The sequence below is a fragment of the Synchiropus splendidus genome, chromosome 9 (assembly GCF_027744825.2).
Source record: "Synchiropus splendidus isolate RoL2022-P1 chromosome 9, RoL_Sspl_1.0, whole genome shotgun sequence".
Taxonomy (NCBI): Eukaryota; Metazoa; Chordata; class Actinopteri; order Syngnathiformes; family Callionymidae; genus Synchiropus; species Synchiropus splendidus.
In genome coordinates, this window is record NC_071342.1 from 14,509,825 (window position 1) to 14,532,493 (window position 22,669).

General features: G+C 42.4%; 1 protein-coding gene across 1 annotated transcript in view; it reads left to right on the top strand.

Annotated features, from left to right (window-relative positions):
• The window catches only part of micu1 (mitochondrial calcium uptake 1), a 29,039-nt gene that overhangs the window by 159 nt on the left and 6,211 nt on the right, over nucleotides 1-22,669 (top strand). Inside the window, exons 2-9 of the mRNA XM_053876129.1 lie at nucleotides 2,267-2,431; nucleotides 3,970-4,162; nucleotides 6,277-6,439; nucleotides 7,387-7,430; nucleotides 15,643-15,757; nucleotides 16,734-16,816; nucleotides 17,065-17,265; nucleotides 18,799-18,936. Of these exons, the coding sequence (XP_053732104.1) occupies nucleotides 2,268-2,431; nucleotides 3,970-4,162; nucleotides 6,277-6,439; nucleotides 7,387-7,430; nucleotides 15,643-15,757; nucleotides 16,734-16,816; nucleotides 17,065-17,265; nucleotides 18,799-18,936 (1,101 nt within the window). The 5' untranslated portion in view covers nucleotide 2,267. The remainder of the gene's footprint in view (nucleotides 1-2,266; nucleotides 2,432-3,969; nucleotides 4,163-6,276; nucleotides 6,440-7,386; nucleotides 7,431-15,642; nucleotides 15,758-16,733; nucleotides 16,817-17,064; nucleotides 17,266-18,798; nucleotides 18,937-22,669) is intronic.

The following is a 22,669-nucleotide window of genomic DNA, read 5'->3' on the forward strand; positions in this document are numbered from 1 at the left end:
TTTCTCGCTCCTAATTCGAGTTCTGAATCGCGTTCGCTGTCAGCTGTCACGTCTCGTATACAGTAGCTTGCTAGCCTGCGTTAGCATCACTAGCAAAATATCTCGGTAACTACGCGAGTCTCCAACATCTCACATTATATGTTCAGATATAGTGCTAATATGGTGTCTTTGAATCTTAGACACTGTATATAGCGACATGCTTTAAGGAGAATGTGAATGTGGAATGGAAAGTAACCTCGATATGACATGTTTATTGCAACTTACACGTACACAATAACACCTGGATTTGATGTGATAATCAAAATGCCTTAGCTTCTCTTATTGTTGAAACATGTTGATAGTGCTTTATGGAAAAATACCGTACCATAAATACCACATTTCTGCTACAGCGGAACAGCTCGTCATCATTGTTTACATTCCCCTGGTGGATATAAGATAACGAGTTCATCTAGAAAAGTCAACCACGACATAATTTAGATGTTTTATCCATTTAGTAATTGTTTAATAAGAATCATTCCACCTATTGACCGTTCGTGGAATTGCGTGACACAAATTATCACAGAAATATTATGAACAAATGGAGAGAATAGTTGGAGCTTTTTCAGCCTGCCATTCGTACATTTCTTCTGACACTAGAGGGAATGAAACCTGCATTGTACATGAAAGAGTGAGAACACTGGACAGGTTGCCAATCCATCACAGTGATAGAAACCCATCCATCCATCAATTTCATTTTCTCCTGTTGATCAGACACCCAGACATTCGTCTCCCTTGAAATCTAATATAGTTCTTCTGGGGGAAACATCAACTCTTCCAAGGGCAATATATTTAATTATATACAGTACAGTCAATTTGTCAAAAGAGACAGTCCGGTATATATACATGTTTTTAACCATTTAAAAACCTTTAATCTAATGAAAAGTCTGAGGTAAAATTTTGCCTGTAAAGACAAGACAAAAATCTACAACGTACCAGTGTTGGGTAAGTGCCCGGAATGCCATGGTTGGACGGCCTCCATATCGTTGGAGGCCATAAAAATATTGCAGGATTTCCCACAAAATATCTGTGAAGCAATTGGTGCTGGAGTGTGTCTGCGTGTTCAGAAGTGTAACTTTATGAAAAACCTCCAAGTAGTAAGAGTGTAGTAACAAAATAATGGGCCTCTGGCACAACAAAGTTGAAAACATGGTTGTACACATGCCAGCCTAGCATTGTTGCACAAAGGCGTCAGTTTGTTTTAAGAAGTAGGAGGGACGTGCTGGGGATGATGATTATAATAGGTTTTTACTAAACATTAGGTTACTTTAAAAGCATATGTGACACAGGCTTATTACATGCCTGAAGTGATGAAAATTACGCCTGTGATCTTGCTAATAATTTTGACACCGAGAAATCCTCCCCTGACTTGCTATTTCACAAGTTCTCCAGATTTTCTCCGAAACATACTTTAAGACTTTGTAACTTGGACTCAAGTGTTAAGGTGTTAAGTGTGTGTGGCCACTGTTGTAAGAGAAATTTATTAAACCGACCCTGGCTGGCTGAGAAATGCATGAGACAATAAATAAATGGTCTATTCTGGTCTGTTCCATCAGTCTGCCACTGTGCTGCATGTAATTCCTCGAGCATAGTTCCAACATGGTTTGATTAAACTGCCGCCCTTCTACCTGTCATGGGCTACTGAGCACCCCAATTAGCATGTTCCACGTCTTCCTTTTTCCCTCTGCTGAGTCAGTTTGATGGTGTTTGAATTGCTAATAGGATATTGGCAGGGGGCTCCAGGCGTCACCCCAACTTGCTGTGAAAAGTTCATCCACAGAACCTACTCACACACACACACACACACCACCAACTACATTCTTAATTGTTAATCATCTTCCACCACACTTATAAATTAGGCATCAGCCCAGTTGAAATTGACGTCCTGCAGCTTAACTTCACTGCCAGCAATTAGTTTAAGCTCATCTTTGTGTAGCTTTCTAATTAAAGTGTGACAATTCGGGGGCATTTATGCCGTGAATGTCATAGGTAACTTTTCAGTGGAAAGCATAAGATTAATCTAAAGCTTCTAAAGCTGTGCTGTTTGAGATTAGTCCTAGGTTTAGTATCTTGATTTTAGCTCTTCAGGAATCCTTAAATTGCTATCTGTTAAATTTTGAGTCGAATATTTGCTCCAGAAACAACAACATTGCGGGCCATATTTTGCACTCAGACCTTTACTTGGACTCATGCAGTAGCTTGATGAAATGGGTGTAATTTGTCTCTGCAGAATGTTCCGCTTGCGGGCGTTGTCAGCTGTATCTTTCGGCTTGGTTCGCCTATCCCGGTCATATCACAGCGGGGCTGTCCATGGATCTGGACGAAGGAGGCTTATGCTTGCAGCACTGGCCGGTGTGACAGGCGTTTCTGCTAGTGCTGGTCTCCTCTGGAAAAGGTAACACAGGATCTTTCATTTGGTTGGCCCAATACTATTTGCTTCATGTAGATATTGTTTGCTTTTCTGTTTTTATGCCGAGGTCGAGACTGAACAGTTTGAAAACTATGATCACATTGCTTTATAAATAGCCTTATCTTTTTTTTTCTTTTTATGTACTATGCACTTATGACTTTATTTTTACTTTGCACCGTTGCTTCATACTGCTGTTTGTATAATTCACTATTCTTATCATAGTATGCATCCTGTGTGCACACTTCTTTTTCTTATATTGGATGCAGGGACACAAAAAATTTCACCATGCGATGTACCGCATATATGTCTGTATTTTTTGACAAATAAACCTCTTGAATCTTGAATCTATAATACTGATTACAAAACCAGTGATCTGCCTCTGACAACAATGGTGGTTGACAGTGAGACCCTTTTTTTGTTTTTTGGATCAAGGACTAGGAGAAGGAGTAACAACAACAGTTAACCAACAAGAACCGGACACTAAGACATGTTTCATTACTAAAAACATTCATCTGGCATTTTGTCTGTTTTCATTTCAATGACACTAACAAGTTCTGTCAATAAGTAGACTTAAGAACTTTTAGTTTTCATTTTGGCCTGATTTGAAATAGTCTTGCAGAATACTGGAATCGGTGCATGTCCATCTTGAGCCAACAAGAACAAGACTTCCTACTGCAAAAACAAAAACCATGCATGAAAAAAGTGGGAGAAAATTAAAAAAAAAAATCATAATCCATAAACATATTTTAAAATTATTTTTTAAATGTACATTTATTTCATTTATTTTCCATAGTGGATTTGCTATTCTCAAACTGGCCCTTATTTAAGGCTCACCCTTGTCTTCTCTATACCAGTGGAAACCCTGTGAAAGATCTTGCCAAATTGAATTGACCACATTACATAACAGTTGAGACAACAGCCCTGTTTAATACCTGTAGTGCTGTCAACATTCCAAGCCACCACCCCGAGGGTGTGACAATGTCTTCACGGCTGTCTATTAAAAAGAAGCAGCTGTATGGTTAAGGCAAAGTAGTAGAGAGGGTGTTGACTTGAAGGCTCTGTGGGGACACGATGACTGTGCAGCCGGAGTCAGCGTGATGGATGATGCCTCACAGTGTTTGAGACTGATGGGACGAGACTGTTCCAGGGCTTCACTGCAGGAGTTATCCTGCCCATTTATTATTGAATGGATTATTTACGTTTCCCCAATAAACTCAGCTATTTATTATTATTATTATTATTATTATTATTATTATGTCTGCTATTTGTCATTGCCTTAAAGGATTTGCCACGTTAAACCACCATTTATTTGATAAACTAAGTGAAAGCGATACAACACATTTCTCTTTTGGCTCCTCTCTTGGGTTGGATCCAGTTAAGCATCAGTTTTCCCTCATTTACATTACATATTCATACCTTGATGTGAGTTGCACAGAGATATTGCTACACTTAACCCTCTTGACAGATTGCATAATACTGTCCTACACTATCTACCTCAATTTCTTCTTCTCTTTAAAAACCAGAGCGTATGCGGATGCCGGGCCGTCCGTACGACACGCTGAGCCACAAGGCGCGGAAGCGGATTTGGTGAGGGATCCGAATGTTGATACAGACACAGAGAAATCGGTGGAGGCCAGTAGTGGAGATGAAGAGGCTAAGGACGAGGGCGGAGACGGGAAAAAAAAGAAGGCCCGCTCTGGATTCCGTGACCGCAAGGTAATCAATAGCCAATAAACAACCAAGCATTCAGTCATTCTTCTATTAACTTCCTCTCTGGAATGGTTTTGAACGACCTCCCCAATCAATGTTCAATATGCAAACCTCTTTTCAGTTTGACAGAATGTTATAGGGGAGGAATCATTTGGCACTTCATCGCTCATAAACAACCTGGATTTACCTCCAGATCTTATTGTTTTTAATTTGGCTGCGCAGTAAAATCACACTGAGAAGCGTTTGTCTTAGGAAGGAAATATGAGAGATGCAATGAGTCTGTACCACTGACTGAATCATGACTGACCATGGCAAGAATTCACAATGGCACTTAGACTTCAGTTGGAAGCGTAAATGTCAGGGGAGCAAACTGTTTTGTGAATCACAGCAGCATGGCATGATTCACTGGTGCGACAGGAGTGCCAACTCACTACAGTAAAATCTGGCCATTCATTTAACCGTGACACGTTTGACACCGCCTTCTGACAATAAATTAACTTCCCTTGTCTTCCAGTGCTTTTTTTTCTAGTTTGTGTCAACTATAAAGCCACATAGATGCTAAGATACTGTAACACGTTTTTCACTGACCATTCATGAATTTGTACGCTTGAATACAAACCCAACTTGATGGTGTTGTACTGGTAAATTGTGGGGTAAAATGTTTTCGAAGCCAGTATATCAGACTTATTCTCTAGAATGGCTGCTCATCCATGACCATTGTAACAGCACCCTCATTCTGAGTCAGCTTGTACCATGGCTACTAATTCCATTTCCAGACCAGAAATAGAAGATGACCCAATAATGTGCACATCTTGCTTTTGTAGCCACTTAACCATCATGAGGAGAATGGGTAGAGAAAAGGTCAATATGTCCATTTACTGCTGCGAATATAAGAAGCTACTGAGTGGCAAAGAAGTGTTTAGTTTGATGCACGATCTGATTTCAGCTGGACCGTGATTCATGCGCTCTTTTGCGTGTGTTTTTAAACCAATTATGTCCAATGATCACTTATTTGTATAACTTAACTCAATTAAACTGAAATGGAAATGGTATATCTGGCGTTAATTCTTTTTGGTGAATTAAAAATTGAAATTAAATGCTTGTGTATCACTGACACGTGTTGACTCAAACCACGAATTTTGTGATCGCTTATTTTACACATCGACTGTTTAGAAGTTGCTCTTCGTTTTGGAAGCGTGATCTCTGAATAATTATAAATAACTGATGTGACTTTGATTTCATCTCCGTCAAGCATGAGCAGTGTGTGCACTGAGTCGAGCCAGAGCAAATGCCTGAAAGCTGAAAATAACAGTTCTGATTCTCAGTGTGGGTGATGTTGAGATCAGTAGCCTGTAAATCTGATGAGATGAGGGCCAGTGAAACATGACAGTGTGTCCAGGGTTTTACCACGGTCAGACTGCCATCCCTCGCTATTTTTGTCCCATCACCTCTCAGCCGTGCAGTGATGGTTGCCCTTTATGTGTCGACATTTATGGAGATTTTGCAAACAAGCTCCATCCAAAGATATTCTGAATATGAAGCTGAAAACTGTGGCAGACGGTAGCAAACTGTAAAAAAAAAATGTGAGAGATAAATTATCATTGTTTCGCTGGAAGTCCACGGTCTGTCTCGACAAAGGTAAAATTTGAATTGCAATTGTTTCCAAGCATGAAGCCTAAGCTCCTCATTCTTCGACCCATTCACCAAAGACTGTGTACTTAAGCTCATGACCTGAGCAGCATTAGCATAACATGTTTACCAGTAGCAGTTCCATTAAAGGCTGGGGCTTCTCTTCAGCTCAAACTCTTGCCTAGCCACAATTACTCATCATGTTACAGAGTGCCTCCAAATATTTAGTACAAGACTTGTCAGTCATCTGTTGATGAAAGTGAGTCAAATATGAGGCTGGTTGATGTGACTCAGATCAGACAGTTGAAGGACATGAAGAACCGTCTCTCTTTTTTTTTTTTTTTTTTTTGATTAAGTTGATTCACGGGCTACAAGGTTGAAGACTTTCGGTATTCTTGTCACTCCCGGCTCCGTCTGCACACCGGCACTGTCGACGCATGTTTAATCAGTAGAATTAGTGTCACAAATTGTGCCTCCTGTCTGTTTGGCAGGTGATGGAGTACGAGAACAGGATAAGGGCTTACTCAACTCCAGACAAGATTTTCCGCTATTTCGCCACACTCAAGGTCATCGGTGAGCATGGAGATGCTGAGGTTTACATGACGCCCCAGGACTTCATACGCTCCATCACACCTAATGAGAAGCAGCCTGAGAGTGAGTCTACCCTGTCTTTTCATCACACTCTCTGGATTTGTCTGTAGTCTGGAACTTTTTGATCATGGCATATACAGTACAATACTTTCAAGTTTTACTAGAGAATCAGCTCTTGTTTTTTTGATGGAAGAAAAGATCCTCTCCGTTGGTTCAGCAATGCCAACAGAGGATATAGTGTGGTGACTGAGCTACAATATCCTGCTGAGTTGAGGGAAATCGCCGCACAGCAGTTGCTGTATCAATTAACAGGTCCCAACCAAAGCTGATCTCACTGCTCGCAGGGAGGCGATAAGGGACATTTGATCCCTCCCTGCAGGAGGCTTGAGAGTCAGAGGGCTTCATTTTCAACCTGTCGGATTATTTCATTACCCAAGAGATTGTGCTGCATTTTTTGGTCTTTATGGAAGACTTTGACTTGATGATCATGGTCACCTGACAAGCCGTAACAACAATGGCTTTATTCTTTTGGCATTGTTTATCATAGAACATAAATTACAAAATTCTGCTCTTGTATCTACATGCCAGTATTAAGTTTTTAAAATCGAACATAAGGTTATGTCGTTGTTCAGATGATGCTTAAATCCTACTTTGTGATGTTGCATTATCTACTCTATCAATATTCAGATTATTTCAAATCTTGTTACTGCCTTTTCATTTTGTCCTTGTTCCCCTCCTTTAAATGTGGCTACTAAACCATGGCTGAGAAAATCATAAAGACTAATGACAACAAATGCTGAAAGTGACTTCTGATGATTGTTTTTTAAGCGTTAGCTCAACGGAAATGTGTTGTTAATGACTGGTATTAATCTCAACTGCGTGTCAGCAACTACCAGAGCTGCAATAATGTCACCAAAGTAAATACATTCTTCCTGCTTCCCGCTCAGCATAAATCTTGTCTGAGAGTGATGCGAGTGATTCATGTTTCTCTCTGTATTTTTGTTTTACAGACCTGGGCCTGGATCAGTTCATTGTGAAACGCTTTGATGGAAAGGTAAGAGATGGTACACTGTTGACTACAAATTCACTTTTCTGATAACATCATGTGTCTCACAACTTTTAATTTCTGTTAAGCATTATTGGATTGAGTAAACATTAAGTGGATTACAAGCACACTGGAGCGATCCTATGTTCTCAGAAATGCTGTGTTCTAATAATATTTCACAAGATGTCATTTCTTTTCCTGACAAAGCCGAGAATTTTATCCTCCTCCATGGCTTAGGATCAGTGGAGTCTTATGCTTATAAAGTGTATTCTCCCTTATCGCGTTTACTCATGGTGAGGTCTGGCTATGCTGATAATTTCTCTTGTATTTCTAGTGTCTGCTTTCTCTAAGAAAAGTTTGGCTCACATGTTTCTGACTGTTTTGAAATGTAACAGATTGGTTCCATTTTTAACTACCTTTATGGTGTCTTTCCACCAGGCGGTCTGGATTGGTTCGTCTCGGGTCGTTCCAAATGTTCTATAAGGGTCTGTGACAAGCCTATCGGTGCTGGTAATTGGAGTTGAGTTGTGACGGCAGCCATTGGTGTTAGTGAGCATCATCCAAAAAACCTTTTTAAAATAAGGGATTTCTACCCGATATGGAAATATGGCATTAGGTGGAGTTATATTTTGCGGATCTGAGCTTATACTAACATAGTAAACCTCAATGGCAACAACAATTTTGTTGGGAGCATACGTAAAATGGATGATTGTTTTGTTTTGATTTATAGTCTAAATACCTATTCTACCTGACTGAATCAAGTTTAATCACCTTTTAGAGGTGAACTTCAGGATATGTGCCGTCTTACAATGTTTTTTTTTCGGATGGTATTTTAAACAATTATGATGATGACATTGCCTTATCACCATGTTTACCTCGATTTTGAAAAAAAGTGTTTCTTGGGCTAGTGTTTATAAAATGATGTTCTTCCAAAAAATTCTATGAGAATGTTCAAGGTGGAGGGGTGTCATAAATGTTGGGTCATGACCGTGGTCAAAAAACATCTGAAAGATCATCAAAATCAATGTGAATCATCAAATTTTTATTGTCCCCTTAATACAAATGATTGACCGTAAATCTTTATCTCTGTAGAACATGATGTGAAACGTCATTATTACTGTGTGTTCTCGCCCTCAGTTGTTGGGTTGGTCAGGAAATGTCAGTTTGTGATAAGCTTAACGTGCCCAGCACAGTGAAGGCTAATGATGTTCTTCTGCCACGCAAATGTTTCACTGGTTTGCCGCCCAAGTTGATCCAAGGGAGAGTCGCTCCCTCACAGAACAGCTCTCATTCATTTGATAAAGCATCAGCCTGATCATTGTGATTTCCAACCTCATTAGAGAATCCCTCGGGCTGATTTCATGATGAGTAAGGGTTCACGTTTTCATCAAGTGAAATCCAAAGAGCACAACTCATAATTACAAATGTTCTCTTCCCCCTCTGTGTCCGTTTAATCGGGATTTACATAGACAATGGCGATTTGCAGACCATTTAGAACATGATAATGAGGCAAATTCTGTGATGGCTTTTCCTGCCAGTGATCTAGGGTTCCACTATATCAGTCTGTTGTTGACTCCATCAGTCGACACCCGCAGTCTGCTACTAAGACCCAAACACAGTTTCTTATATTTTGGTTTAACTTTCTGTGGGGGATTATCCTTGGAGCGGGCCACACATGCCTTCTCCTTGGTGGGCTTTCTTGTCCGCACTAGGAATAGACCACAACAGTTACTAGCTGAAACGCTTTGAACACAGTCCATGTGTGTCTGAAAGGAATCGTAAAAATGTGACCTTTTCTTATTGCTTTGCACTTTTTCTCCACATGAAAACACTGAGCAGATAAAACAGACTAGTCAATTTTGTCTATGGATTTATGCACAGTTAATCCATGTGTAAATGGAGACAGTTTCCTTCACATCCACACATCTTGGGCACTGTGCTTTAGATGCTTTAGGTGCTTTAGCTCCTCTCTGTATTTTGGATTGTTCATTAAAGTGTAGGGAAGCAGTTGGGGTTTGGTCTAACTGAAGGGGGGCATGGCGGGCGTGTGTCAAACCGGAAGCGAGTGCACATGTGGTGAAGAAAAAAAGGAACCTTTTCATCAGGGAGCTCGGTGACAAATGCGAGAGCCCAGTATGGGCCAGCAAGAGGTAGCAAGCAGTGTGAGTGTAACCTGAGAGTTGTTTTAAACAACTGTGTGTATCATTCCTCACTGTTTGAGCAAGCAAAGCAGACATGACTGTTGTTGCCAAGAGGATTCTAACCGACAGCAGGAGTAACCTCTAACCTCTCAACTGCTCCTGCTGATACTAATTTGTTCCAGGTTCAGTCTGTACAGAGGACACACGTCTCTGTTGTTGCACCAGCACTGCTCTGTGAGAACTCACCCTGTTTTTGTTTTTCTTGCACTGGGAACCCAGTTATTTTAGATGCCTCTCGTGGGATTGATTCTGTATTTTGAACCAAATGTGTCATTTCATTCTTCTTGTGCTCCATCCCTGTATTGTTGTTTTACAACTGTAAAAGCAGCCATATACCCCCACAATCCTGCCATAAAGTGTCCTGATGTTGTCATTAAGTCGTTATTATCAAGTCATCCCGATTCATCCACGTAACAAATAATCCCTCCATTTTTTTCTCTCCTTCCCCCTTGCGATAAATCAACTATATCCCTCTCCTGAAATTTCCCACTTTGTCTCTGTGCTCTCCCCAATCATTCCATCTACTGACCCATTCTCTACCCATGACCCCCCCACTTCCCTCGGTCCCCTCTTTCGCTGTCTCCTCGCCTTCTGTACTGCGTCCCTCCCTCCCTCTCTCCAGGACTTCTGGCAGGTATGGGGTGTGTGCCGAGCAGCATGTGTGCACTTGAATGGGAAACTTCACTTTGTAGTCACTACTTACTCCCTCTTTAGTCTGTTTTTGTTCTATGACTCACTCTCCCACCCTCACGGTGAATGTGGCGGGAATAGCGATTCACTGCTGTTAGTCCAGGGGAACAGCATACACTTGGCCTACTACATCTCAGCTCCAGTAAGTGTCCTGCCTCAGCTCTTTATGATCACGGTTGATAAAAGAGCAGCCAAAATGATCATCAAGTGTCCGTTTCCAATCCTTTTACACTTAACGAAGTGTTGAGTTTGCATCTTGGTGTTAAAGTGGAGACGTCCCAAAACATTAGAATCAGCAGGAAAGTAGGAAAATTGTAGCCTTTCTTTCAGAAGCCCATTAGTTGACCACTTGCAGTGACTGTTTGGAGTTCAGTAGTTACTCACTTAAATCACAGCAAGAACCCAATGATGGTGGCAAACATGTCTGGTTTTCTTGCATTTCCCTCCACTTATTTAAGTATGCCTTTTAAAAGTATATGGTTTTTATGGTCATCAGCTCTATGTAATGCATATAACCTCCTGTTTGGCTCTTTTATTTTTATTTTCTAGTTTAACTGAAATGCAGTCACACAGTTCAGTGTATTCCTTGCTGGGAGTAATTACATGTCTTTATTAAACACTATAAAGCCTCCTCACCATCAGCCTGGAAATGAGTAAGCTTTACTGCTGTTACAATGGCTAAACACTAGCTTTATTAGCTTTATCAACTAGACCAATTGGCCTTTAGTCGGGTCACAATGGCTGTCAGTCAGGGTGAATGAAGATAAGCTAGGTGCAGCAAAGAGCAGGTCACGACCTGCTCCACTCGTAATGATGGGGAGTGTCAGACAAAAGAGGCTACACACCCAATTGTGTGTACTCTGTATCATATGTACAAAGCCATTCTTCCTGTTAGTTGAAGACCTCCCAGTGCCCTTTGTGTCTCTATACTGAGCCTCTCAAGGTAGGGCCAAATACTTGGCAGTTAAATTGCTCTCAACACTGCTGTCCTATCATGCAAAAGTAAAGTCCGAAAATGAATTTTTCAAATTTAAGACAACTATTGTGAGGCTGAGATGTATAACAAATTGGACAATTATTCAGTAAGGCGCTTAGTTGGAAGCTGTGGTCGAAAAAAATACAATTCTACTTATGACTAAGTAGATCCAGTACTGTTCCCCTGAACTTCCTCTCCGTCCTGCTACTTAAACACTTTTTCCTCATCTTTTCATCTTATGAAGAACAGCCCTGGCTTACTGCACGCTTTGGCCTTTTTTTCCCAGCATGCTGTGCTCAGTTGCCTGTTACTCACAGAGAACGTAGCTGCTGGTGGTGGTGCCTACTCTCTGCGCATGGTGGCATCACAGAGTGGGTCTGGACCAGGATATGGTGCTGTTAGCTAATATCAAGGCTGCGTTGATGTGCTTGATAACCTTCTCAAATCCATCTTCTGGATTGATCCAGAACTGCATGATTCCAGTAGAGCATGGTTTCTGTAGGAAATCTGGGCTTGTCTAGGCACCTCTCAGTCAAAGGTCATTTTGTTGGATATGCTGTGTTATCATACTTAATCTTTCTGACTCCACAGGAAGCTTCAGGGTTTTGCTCTTCTATTTTTTTTTTCAATAACTGCTCTATCATTAAGTATCGGTGTCATCGTGAAAGTATGTCTGTACAAAAAAAAAATTCAGTCACATTATACAGCTTTCATTTAGTGTAACAGGCAACTAAAAGATGATATAAAAACTTATAAGTGTAGTGAACAAGTAACCCAAAGTGATTAAAACATAATGAAAATGAAATCCTTAAAATTGATTACTTTGACTCCTTTGAGTGCTTGGACCGCTCATGTTTTAATGTGGTAGAATTTTAAAGCATATGATGGATGCAGCGTTTGCTCTCATCTTGCCCCACTTTTCCTCACTTGAGAGGTTTGGGATTGGCTCATTTTCTTCCTGCCTCCTCTTTGGAGGCAGCTGCCTTTCCACGGTGACTGGAAAAAAAGTGTTTATTGGGTGTACTGCTTTAGGGTCCATTACTCTGAGTTTGCTCCCTGAATAATTGCGAGTTATTAACTGTACACCTGCTCTGTTGCCCCCGTGGGACTGAGGTTGGAAAGCTAATGCATTCATGTTCTTGCCACCTACGCACTTGCCAACCTACCAAAAACAGCGGCTTGTCTTTTTTTTTTTTTTTATACCTATATTGTACAGGGGAAATTAACACCTTCTAAATGAATTGCATTGAAGACTGGAGATTCCAAAAGTGATCTCACCAGTTACATGAATTTGTTGCGCTGTAATAATTGCTGTTCAAATGCTGTGTCAAAATCTAAATGCTCTAGTGTTGCACAAAGAAGGACGGACCCATTTCAATCACTTTATTGCGGATCCTGAACATTTGGTCATGACCTTAACCTGGTTAATTTAAAAGTAGGCTGGGGTTTCTCTGTGCGTTCCTCTTTTAACCGATTCCTCCGAAAATTTTGGCTTTGTACGTATAAATGTAGTTCCTGATTTTAAATTTAGCATACAAACTTCTAGTTCAGTAGTAGTAATGTGCTTGGAACAAACATGGACCCATTGAAAGTGATGTGGGAGAGAAATCCTTAATCAGTCATGTGAACTGAGCAGAAAAACATTTAGCCTTTTGCTCACAAGCCATAGGCTGTTTTGGACTTCCGGGAGTCTCATTTGCTGGATTGTTCAAAATTGGGCGAGTTGAAAACTTGCCAGGACAGCTCACAGTTCTTCTCAGTTTCCTGGTTCACTTGAGAGATTAAGTCGTGGCCAGACGCTGACCCAAGTACGTCTGTTTTGTGCTTCATTGTGTGTACAGTGTACATGTGGCTGCACTGCTGTTATGCCAGCAGCATTTATTGTGTCATAGATCTGCCAGAGCTCTCTCTGGCTGGTTCAAACGTCTGAGCCCACATCGCAACATCTGGCCAATGACGGATTTTTGCTAATGTGTACTGACACTCTCCATTTGTAGACGGAGAACTCTCTCACATCGGTTGGCAATTACTGATGTGATGCTGTGGCTGTTAATTAGCCTGATCATCGGAGCAATTTGTTTAACAGTTTTATATGGTGCTTTGGGAAAATACTTGATGATTAATTCTAGATAATAAAAAAAAAACACTAGTGCATTTGGGATCATTTTAGCAAGTTTCAGCCCCATCTTCCGAGCATGCTGCTTCTCAGACAGAACTTGAAGTCTTGGGTTTATAAATCTTTAAGAGGGTAACAGTAGCAGCTGAGCTCAATTATGACCTTTCCTGTACAGTTTGGTTATTGGTTTGGTGATGTATCACCTAGTGTTTCACTCACTCTTTGATGGAAGATGATAACAATGATGCTATACTTTAGCTCAGTTAGGACCAGCGTGTCAAAAAGGACGTGCAACAACCACAGATCTGATAATATATCTTAATTTCTGACAAATTGAAGAAACTAATACTTTGGTTTCTTTGGTTCTAATGTCAGTGAGGAGCTCCTTTCCCTGATGCTTTGAGACCTCATAACACCACACAACACATACAGTTTGGCAACCATTTATATTTTCACTTTATCCATTGTTGAGTGTTTATCTGTGAACAATTGTTGGGTGTTCGTCCTCTGTACCGTGATGATTCCACCATATTGTCTATGTTCAGTTCTTGACAATTGATTATTTACAAAGTAACATTTTCTTTGTTGGTTACACTCATGTAAGATAGACCCTTAGAACAAACCACACACATGCGTCCTGGTTATTAGTTTACATGTCTTGGTTCTGCTGTGGAGGCGTTTTGCCCTTGACTTTTCTCGAGTGCAGCTGAATATGATGTTCTTTTAAGTGCGCCTCGTGCTGATTCTTCTCACAGCGGTCTTTGTTTTGCTGATGTGCATGATTATGTGGGCAGATGTCTGGAACCTTTTCGAATGCACTCACATATTCAGTTGTCTGTGTGTGAGTGTTCATCTCAGTCCACTGTTTACTAGAGACACATAGAGGGTCAGTCTCTGGCCAAAAGAAAGGCTCTCCTGTTCTCCACCGTCGGGACTACATTTTAACACTTGTGTGCAATTTTTTGCAGTCTCCATTTTAAAACACTTTCATCCCAACCTATCATGGCTCCAAGATCTAAAATACCTCATATTCCTCACTCTAAAAATAACTTTTCTCTCACATTCCTCCCACTTGCCCTCTGTCCTATCAAAAATAATTTTAGAATAGGCACTTCTGGAGTAAATTAAATATGCACTCGACAGCGTCGAAATTGAGTGTTGTCTTTTACAAGGTGGAATTGTGTGCCTTTTTGAAAAGGCAATCCATCTGGCTATTATTTTGTAGAGGATTCTCCCACAGTGTGGTCTCATTATTGTTATTGATTCTTTATTTTTCCCCCACTGTTCAATTGATAAAGTGCCAAGCTGCTTAGTGAAAAGCAGCAAAGCATAGTGTGTCTATTTTTACTGCTGAGTCAACCATTTGATTCCCAGTTCACCATTAAATAAGCATCTCTAGCAACTAAACAACTATTAAAGAAATTACAATCATTTATTTTTTATTTTATTATTCAAATTAACCACCACTGTGCCAAATTGAAGGTGATAGTCTATGAGTAACTTTCCCATGCACTTGGCTGCTCCACCCTGATCCTGTCTGACAGATGTTTTGAGTGTATGTGTGACAATGAGAATGTTTGTTGTTGAAGGCCCTGCTAAAGACGGCAGAGGCCATGCTGTGCTCTAACAGTTGTCTCTCCTCCTTCCCCTTCTGAAATGGACCTCTGACAGACAGAGGTAACTCCACAAGGGCTCAGCGTGGCCCCCTCATGTGCTCCCTCCCTAGGCATGCCCACTCTGTCTCTTTTATTTAACGGAACTGTCTACCAAGTCTTTATCCCCGAGTGTGTAGTTTGCATGTAGTTAAATCACAATTTCATGCAATGCTGTGAAAGTACACATGCTAACCCAAATGTTCCAGTTATCTGTGTTTGATAATGCTTTGAGGAGTACATTTGTAGTGGAGATTATAGGTGTGTATGTTTGTCTCATGATGTTTTCTCTCTCTTTTTGTCACTTCCACACTGTGAGTACAGCCTCTGGTGGATTACTTGTTCACAAACTTTGTCACCTTCACTCTCACCTGCCCGAACGGCATCATGTGTATGCAGCACTTGCATGACTCTTACTCACCTGATGAAGCACTGTTGTTGTGTTTGTGTGGAGGCAAGCAGTGTGCTCTTTGTTCAGGTCTGGACAAAGCACTTCGCAACCTACACATTTGCTTGCACACAAACACACCTTTAAAATTTTATGTTGTAGTTTTATAACCATTTCTGTGTCCTCTTGTGGGAGCAGAAGATCGCTCAGGAGCGGGAGAAGTTCGCGGACGAAGACAGTATTTTTTTCACCCTGGGAGAATGTGGCCTTATCTCTTTCTCCGACTACATCTTCCTCACTACAGTGCTGTCCAGTAAGTAGACTGATGAACTGTAATGGATCTTGCGAGTGGAACAGTACAATCCCCTCTTGCTGTCTCCCATCCTTTGCTGTTACGGCTCACATGCTTTTTCCCTCTTGCTTTGGTGTCTTGCCCTAGTGGTGTGTTATCTATTCAGTCCAGTTCACACTTTTTTAGTTAACCAAGAAGGAAGGTATTGCGTCTCATTCAGGTTTATTTGGACTCACTTTTCCTCCATTCATTCGTCCCTTTCAGAAGTGTCAGTTTATTGAAAATGAAAATGTAGCCCCATCTGCTGCATCTGCAATGTGTGGTAAGCTTTATCATCAGCACAGCCTCATTTATTATAATCTCATCACATGGAGTGAGCCTTTGGGGAGGTTTTTGAGGGAAAGTACGTTTGAAGTAGGACTATTTTGGCCAGGTTTCAACCCATTTAACGCAGTCACAAAAACAGTCCAGTGGAGGGCATTTCTAGCCAGAAGCATCCCAACTCACCCCAGAGTAGAGCTCACATGATGTATTATACTCTGTCTGTTAAGGTTAACCTTATGATGCTCATCTTTAGATGCCTCATAGATTTGTCCCATTCAGGATTTTTTTTTTTAAAACAGTGGTGGCGTTAATATGATAGAAGATGGCTGGTACCAAAGCTTCCCTAAATATCCACAGATATGGCCCAGCTCCATTATGAAAAAAACGTGTTTGTGTAGTTGTTAAATAAAGTCCACACTTCTTACTTAACCTGATAAATATGGAGAGAACTGAAGGAGACACAACTCTCGTGCGTGTTTTGTCACACAACCACAGCTGCTCCATGCTGCTGCAGTTAAGACCAATGAAGACTGGAGACACTGCTCAGTTAATGTGTAATTACCAAGTCTGTATTGAACCCTTGTGTCGATTCAGTCCACCGTGCTGTTCCCATGTTGTGTTGTATTGATTTCAACTTCAGCTGCTTTGTGTCTTTTTGTACTTTGGCATGCAGCTCCCCAGAGGAACTTTGAAATTGCGTTCAAGATGTTTGATCTGAATGGTGACGGTGAGGTGGACCTTGAGGAGTTTGAACAGGTGAGTGACTACCAGAAGCATGTTGAACTGCGAGATGACATTTGGCCAACTTCTGTGTAGCACCACAGTGGTTTTATGATCATATGCTGTTAGTCCGATCAAATGGCCAGTCCAATATCTATTCTCACTTTAGTCTTTTCCCACTTTTTGGCCGTCAAAACAGAGTGTGACATTAAGATTTCAACTCCTCTCTGTATTTTATTCATGCTTAGCACAACTTACAGAATGGACCCCTCATTTCCTTCCAGGTTCAAAGCATCATTCGGTCCCAGACCAGCATGGGCATGCGTCACCGCGACCGCTCCACGACGGGCAACACGCTGAAGACAGCCGGCTGTAGCTCTGCTCTTACGACCTACTTTTTTGGGGAAGACCTGAAGGGGAAACTTACCATAGGAAGCTTCCTGGAGTTTCAGAGAAAACTGCAGCATGACGTGCTCAAGTTAGAGGTAAGTTAAGAGAGATTTTTATCAATTTGAATTCAATTGTGTGTGTGTCACATGGAATGTTAGATTTGATTGGATTTGACTGCATTTATTGTACACGTAAATAAATGAATGAATGTGTGCATGCACATCGGTTATCCCACCATTCCTACAAAGCATAAAAATGAGAGTAGAACTTTTTGTGGGAATTATAATCATCAAATGCAAATAATACGCCTGTATGTCTGTATATTCAGGGAAGATGGATTGGGCTCACAGAATTAAAAGTAAGCAAACATAGACCACTTCTTTTGCCAACAAACAGATAAACAGAAATGTGTGTAAAAGCAGCAAAGGGGGACAGTGATGAATGAGCAGCAGTGAGTAAAACAATAGCTGACAATAACAAATACTCTATGTACACTGTCTGACAGTTCTGGTCAATGTTATGAGCTTTGAACTGTGACAGTTTAGTATGAACGCCATCCCCTTTTTTTATGGATTTGATGTTTTCGAGAATGATTTTTAAGTGCCTGCCGAATAACAAAAACACAAAGTGCCTCTTTGAATCAATATCATTTCTTTTCTACACCCATATTTGACTTAATTTTCAGATTTATTTATCTCATTATTTCAAAATGTCACCTTTAAGATTTGTTGGGAAGAAGCACAGGATATTACCGCATGGGCAAAGACACAGTCAGACTCTCCTAGAGAAATGGATGTGCAGGGAACTGCAACTATTTGATGAGGAACAAAGGTTTAGACACGGATTTGAATACAACACTCGAGAAGCATTGTGAAAATGGCCTCACTGTTAAAGCATTCCTGTCTTGAACTGTGGCAACTAATTTTTAGGACCAGTGTAGCAGAACTGGAAATGAGAGGTAAAATAAAATGATGTTCAGAGTGGATATTGAGATGTTTCAACAGTTGGACATGTATAGTGGAGATGTTAAATTGAGCTGAAGCGAATGTATGTTTGAGTCTGTGGTGAAGGAGGTGACTGATACTACTGTCTGTTTCCACTTTTCTTCCATCTTGTAGGAGTGACAATACATTTCGTTCTGCCTGACTGTCTTCACAATTTTGGCGCCTGGTGTTACTGAGTTTGGCACCCCAATTTAGAATATAGTTGGCGTTCTTCGCAAAAGTTTTCTGTGTGAGGGATTACATGACTTGTGAATGCCCTTTGTTATTCCCGCCGGCTTATTGTGCGATAGCTACAAAATTTCCATTTTGAATGGTCAACATATTTGGTGGGAACGAAAGCAGGCAGCAGGGTTGTAGTCAAATAACGGTGCGTATATATTGGATTGACCTGACGCAACCAAGGCCCTGTGCTGTTAAGCCGTGCTCCAGTGGAACATAGTAAAAAAAGAAAATGTGCATGCAGAATTAATGCCGACCATTTCAGCCTGCAGCATGATTCAAAGTGATGTCTGACACCATTATCTGCGGCTTCCCATCTTCCCAAGTCCCCTTTTTGCCTGCTAATTTGTTTGTCCTTCTGCATAGCAATCGGTCTTCATCAATCTCACCATTTTCCGCCTTTAGTTTGAGAGGAACGATCCTGTGGACGGCAGAATCTCCGAGAGACAGTTTGGGGGAATGCTGCTGGCCTACAGTGGTGTACAGTCTCGTAAACTCAAGCAGATGCAGAAGGGATTAAAGAAGATGTTCAAGGATGCACAGGTGAGTTTTATATATGTCTTTTGTTTTCACAAGCAGGTACCTGAAAGTAATACAAGTGATGTTTGGAATAATTGGCTGACATTGAGGGTGCGTGTGATAGACTGTGCCTGGTAGCTAGATGAGATTGGGCTGGGAAATGGTGTGTGTGTGTACGAGAGGCCGGATGAGAGGTAATACATCACCAGTAGAGGACGGCACATTCTCAGCCCGACATTATCCCGCTGACTGACCCCCACTCTTTCAGACGCTTCTGTCTTCCACTATCTCCACTCTGGATGTCCAAATGCACTTCTCCCGCCTTAGCGGAAGACCTGGAGTGTTCTTTCACTCCTCCTGTTTGCTTCAGCGTTTGGCCATCTTCTCTGCTCCCTTTCTCAGTTGAGAGGGGAAGGAATTTTAACAACCTGTTTTCAGCGTTTGCTTATAGACTTTATATTACAAAGAGGCAGCACACACCAACTGTGATGCAAGGTGGCTAATTAAGTATTCAGTATAATAAAGATTAATGTGACATATGTTTAAACTGGTGTTTGTGACTAATATCACGATAAATCAGTGTCCCCAGCTGTGCAGACTGCACTGGCTGAATAAATATTAGATGTCCCTCAACTAGAACAGAGGCCTCCAGTCCCAAGTGTCCTGTAGACGTGTCTGGAACATCCTTCACCTTCTTCTTCTGCCGCTTATCCGGGGTCGGGTCGCGGAGGCAGCATTCGGAGCAAGGAAGCCCAAACTTCCCGGTCCGCACAAACCTCCTCCAGCTCCTCCCGGGGGATCCCGAGGCGTTCCCAGGCCAGACCGGAGACATAATCTCTCCAGCGAGTCTTGGGTCTTCCCCGGGGTCTCCTCCCGGTAGGACATGCCCGGAACACCTCCCCAGGGAGGCGTCCAGGGGGCATCCGGATCAGATGCCCGAGCCACCTCAGCTGGTTCCTCTCGATGTGGAGGAGCAGCGGCTCCACCCCGAGCTCCTCCCGGATGACCGAACTCCTCACCCTATCTCTAAGGGTGCGCCCAGCCACCCTGCGGAGGAAACTCATCTCAGCCGCTTGTATCCGCGATCTCATCCTTTCGGTCACTACCCAAAGCTCGTGACCATAGGTGAGGGTGGGAACGTAGATCGATCGGTAAATCGAGAGCTTCGTCTTGTGACTCAGCTCTCTCTTCACCACGACGGTCCGATACAGCGACCGCATCACTGCTGCCGCTGCACCAACCCGTCTATCAATCTCACGCTCCCTTTTTCCCTCACTCGAGAACAAGACCCCGAGATACTTAAACTCCGCCACTTGAGGCAAGAACTCTCCACCAACCTGGAGAGAGCAAACCACCGTGTTCCGGTCGAGAACCATGGCCTCAGACTTGGAGGTACTGATCCTCATCCCGGCCGCTTCACACTCGGCTGCAAACCGACCCAGTGCATGCTGAAGGTCCCGGTCCGATGAGGCCAGCAGAACAACATCGTCCGCAAATAGCAGAGATGAAATTCTGTGGTCCCCGAACCGGATCCCCTCCGACCCCTGGCTACGCCTAGAAATTCTGTCCATAAAAGTGATGAACAGAACCGGTGACAAAGGGCAGCCCTGGCGGAGACCAACATGCACCGGGAACAGGTCTGATTTCCTGCCGGCAATGCGAACCATGCTCCTGCTCCGGTCATACAAGGAGCGGACAGCCCCTAGCAGAGGGTCCCGCACCCCATATTCCCGGAGCACCCCCCACAGGACATCGCGAGGGACACGGTCGAACGCCTTCTCCAAATCCACAAAGCACATGTGGACTGGTTGGGCGAACTCCTATGAACCCTCGAGCACCCGGTGGAGGGTATAGAGCTGGTCCAGTGTTCCACGACCGGGACGAAAACCACACTGTTCCTCCTGGATCTGAGGTTCGACTATTGGCCGAAGTCTCCTCTCTAGTACCCTGGAATAGACCTTTCCAGGGAGGCTGAGGAGTGTGATCCCCCTATAGTTGGAACACACCCTCCGGTCCCCCTTCTTAAACAGGGGGACCACCACCCCGGTCTGCCAATCCAGAGGCACTGTCCTCGACTGCCACGCGATGTTGCAGAGACGTGTCAGCCACGACAGCCCTACAACATCCAGGGATTTCAGATACTCCGGACGGATCTCATCCACTCCCGGGGCCCTACCACCGAGGAGCTTACGAACAACCTCGGTGACTTCGGCCCGGGTGATGAGAGAGCCATCCGAGTCCTCAGTCCCCGCTTCCTGAGTGTGTCTGGAACATCTTCTCAGTTATTTGCCTCTGCAGCATCACCATTCCATTTTGGTGTGACATATCAGCAGCTCTGATCTCTTCTTTCAGCCCATGATTTAGAACTCGGGGGGGAAATACTCTTAAGCTATTCTGATATAGTATACAAGATGGAATTCCGTCTGCAGTTGATACCTCAGGAATAATTTAAGGCTTTACATTTCTACTCGTCTTAATCTGCTCTCCTTGTGGTCAAGTTTAAAGAAATAACTCCACAAGCGACCTTGACTCCAAACTACCACCCAGGCCTTCAACCTAAGAGGGGCCAAAGCTTTGCATTTAAAAATCAACTACATCAAGGAAAAATGTCCAAGTATCAAGGGGTTTTGTTCCCAAGTGTGGGCACAATGGGGCGTGAAATTGAATGAATTGAGCAGCGGGAGCAGTAATGCAACTTTGTAATGATAAAGAAAAAGCTGAGCCCGAAGGCAAAGCTTTCAATCTCCACAACCGTGTCTGCTTCCACAGTTCCCTATTGTCATGAAGTTGCTTCTTCGTCGATCAGGAATGAAATGGCTTTTCTCCAATGGATAAGCTCTCAAAGATAGAAATAGAAAAGTCAGAAAATACTGACCTGACATGACAGTCTAGATCGGTAATAGACAGCTGTATCGTGGACCCAGTAGAAAGAATATTAAAATTGTGGCTTTTGTTGACTTCCTCTTCCTCAGTGTTCTCACCGGAAACCTTCGGGGGCTGTCTTGCTGTTACTATCCGATATGTAACTCTAGTGAGACCCGAAGAAGACGTAAGAATGGCAGAAATTGTCCGTCCTCCAGTTGTGATATATTTACCATCGACCACAGCCTCCTACAACACTGCATCCGATTTCCTCTTTAGTGCAAGAGATATGTCATCAATACTTCGTCCACAGTTGCCATGTTTGTTTTGGAGTTTGTCATTGTCATAAAATTTGGCATTGGGCTACACCCCTGATGGATATATTGGTGAACACATCACACCAGTGACGGTGCTGAACCTGACATGCTGAACCTGGTCCTTCTATAAATGTGTAATGTGTGCCTGTAATTTTCCTTTTCATGAACGTGTGCATCTTGCTCTAAGAGGGAGACTTGAAAGGGAGACTGCTGCCTCAAATAACGATCTAATGTTTACTAAAACGTCACCACTTATTTCCTGACAAGATGCTCAGATTCACAGATGATTCACTGATTCATTTTCCCTGTCAAGAGTTGAATGTTTCACAGACTCAACCAATGACTGCACCAGCTTTGATTTATATGTGAACATATGCTTTCTTAGGCTAAATGCTGTTTGAAATGATTGCACATAAATGTCGACGTGGAATGGTTGCCATTTCTCTCTCCTTGAGGACGGCGCGCACTAGATTATCCTGTAGATGCAGCACAGATGTGAAGCTTTGCCACGGTGAGGCAGGTTTAATAGTTAAATGCAGCGATTAGCAAGGAAATCAAGTCAGAGGAGCTGCTGTTCC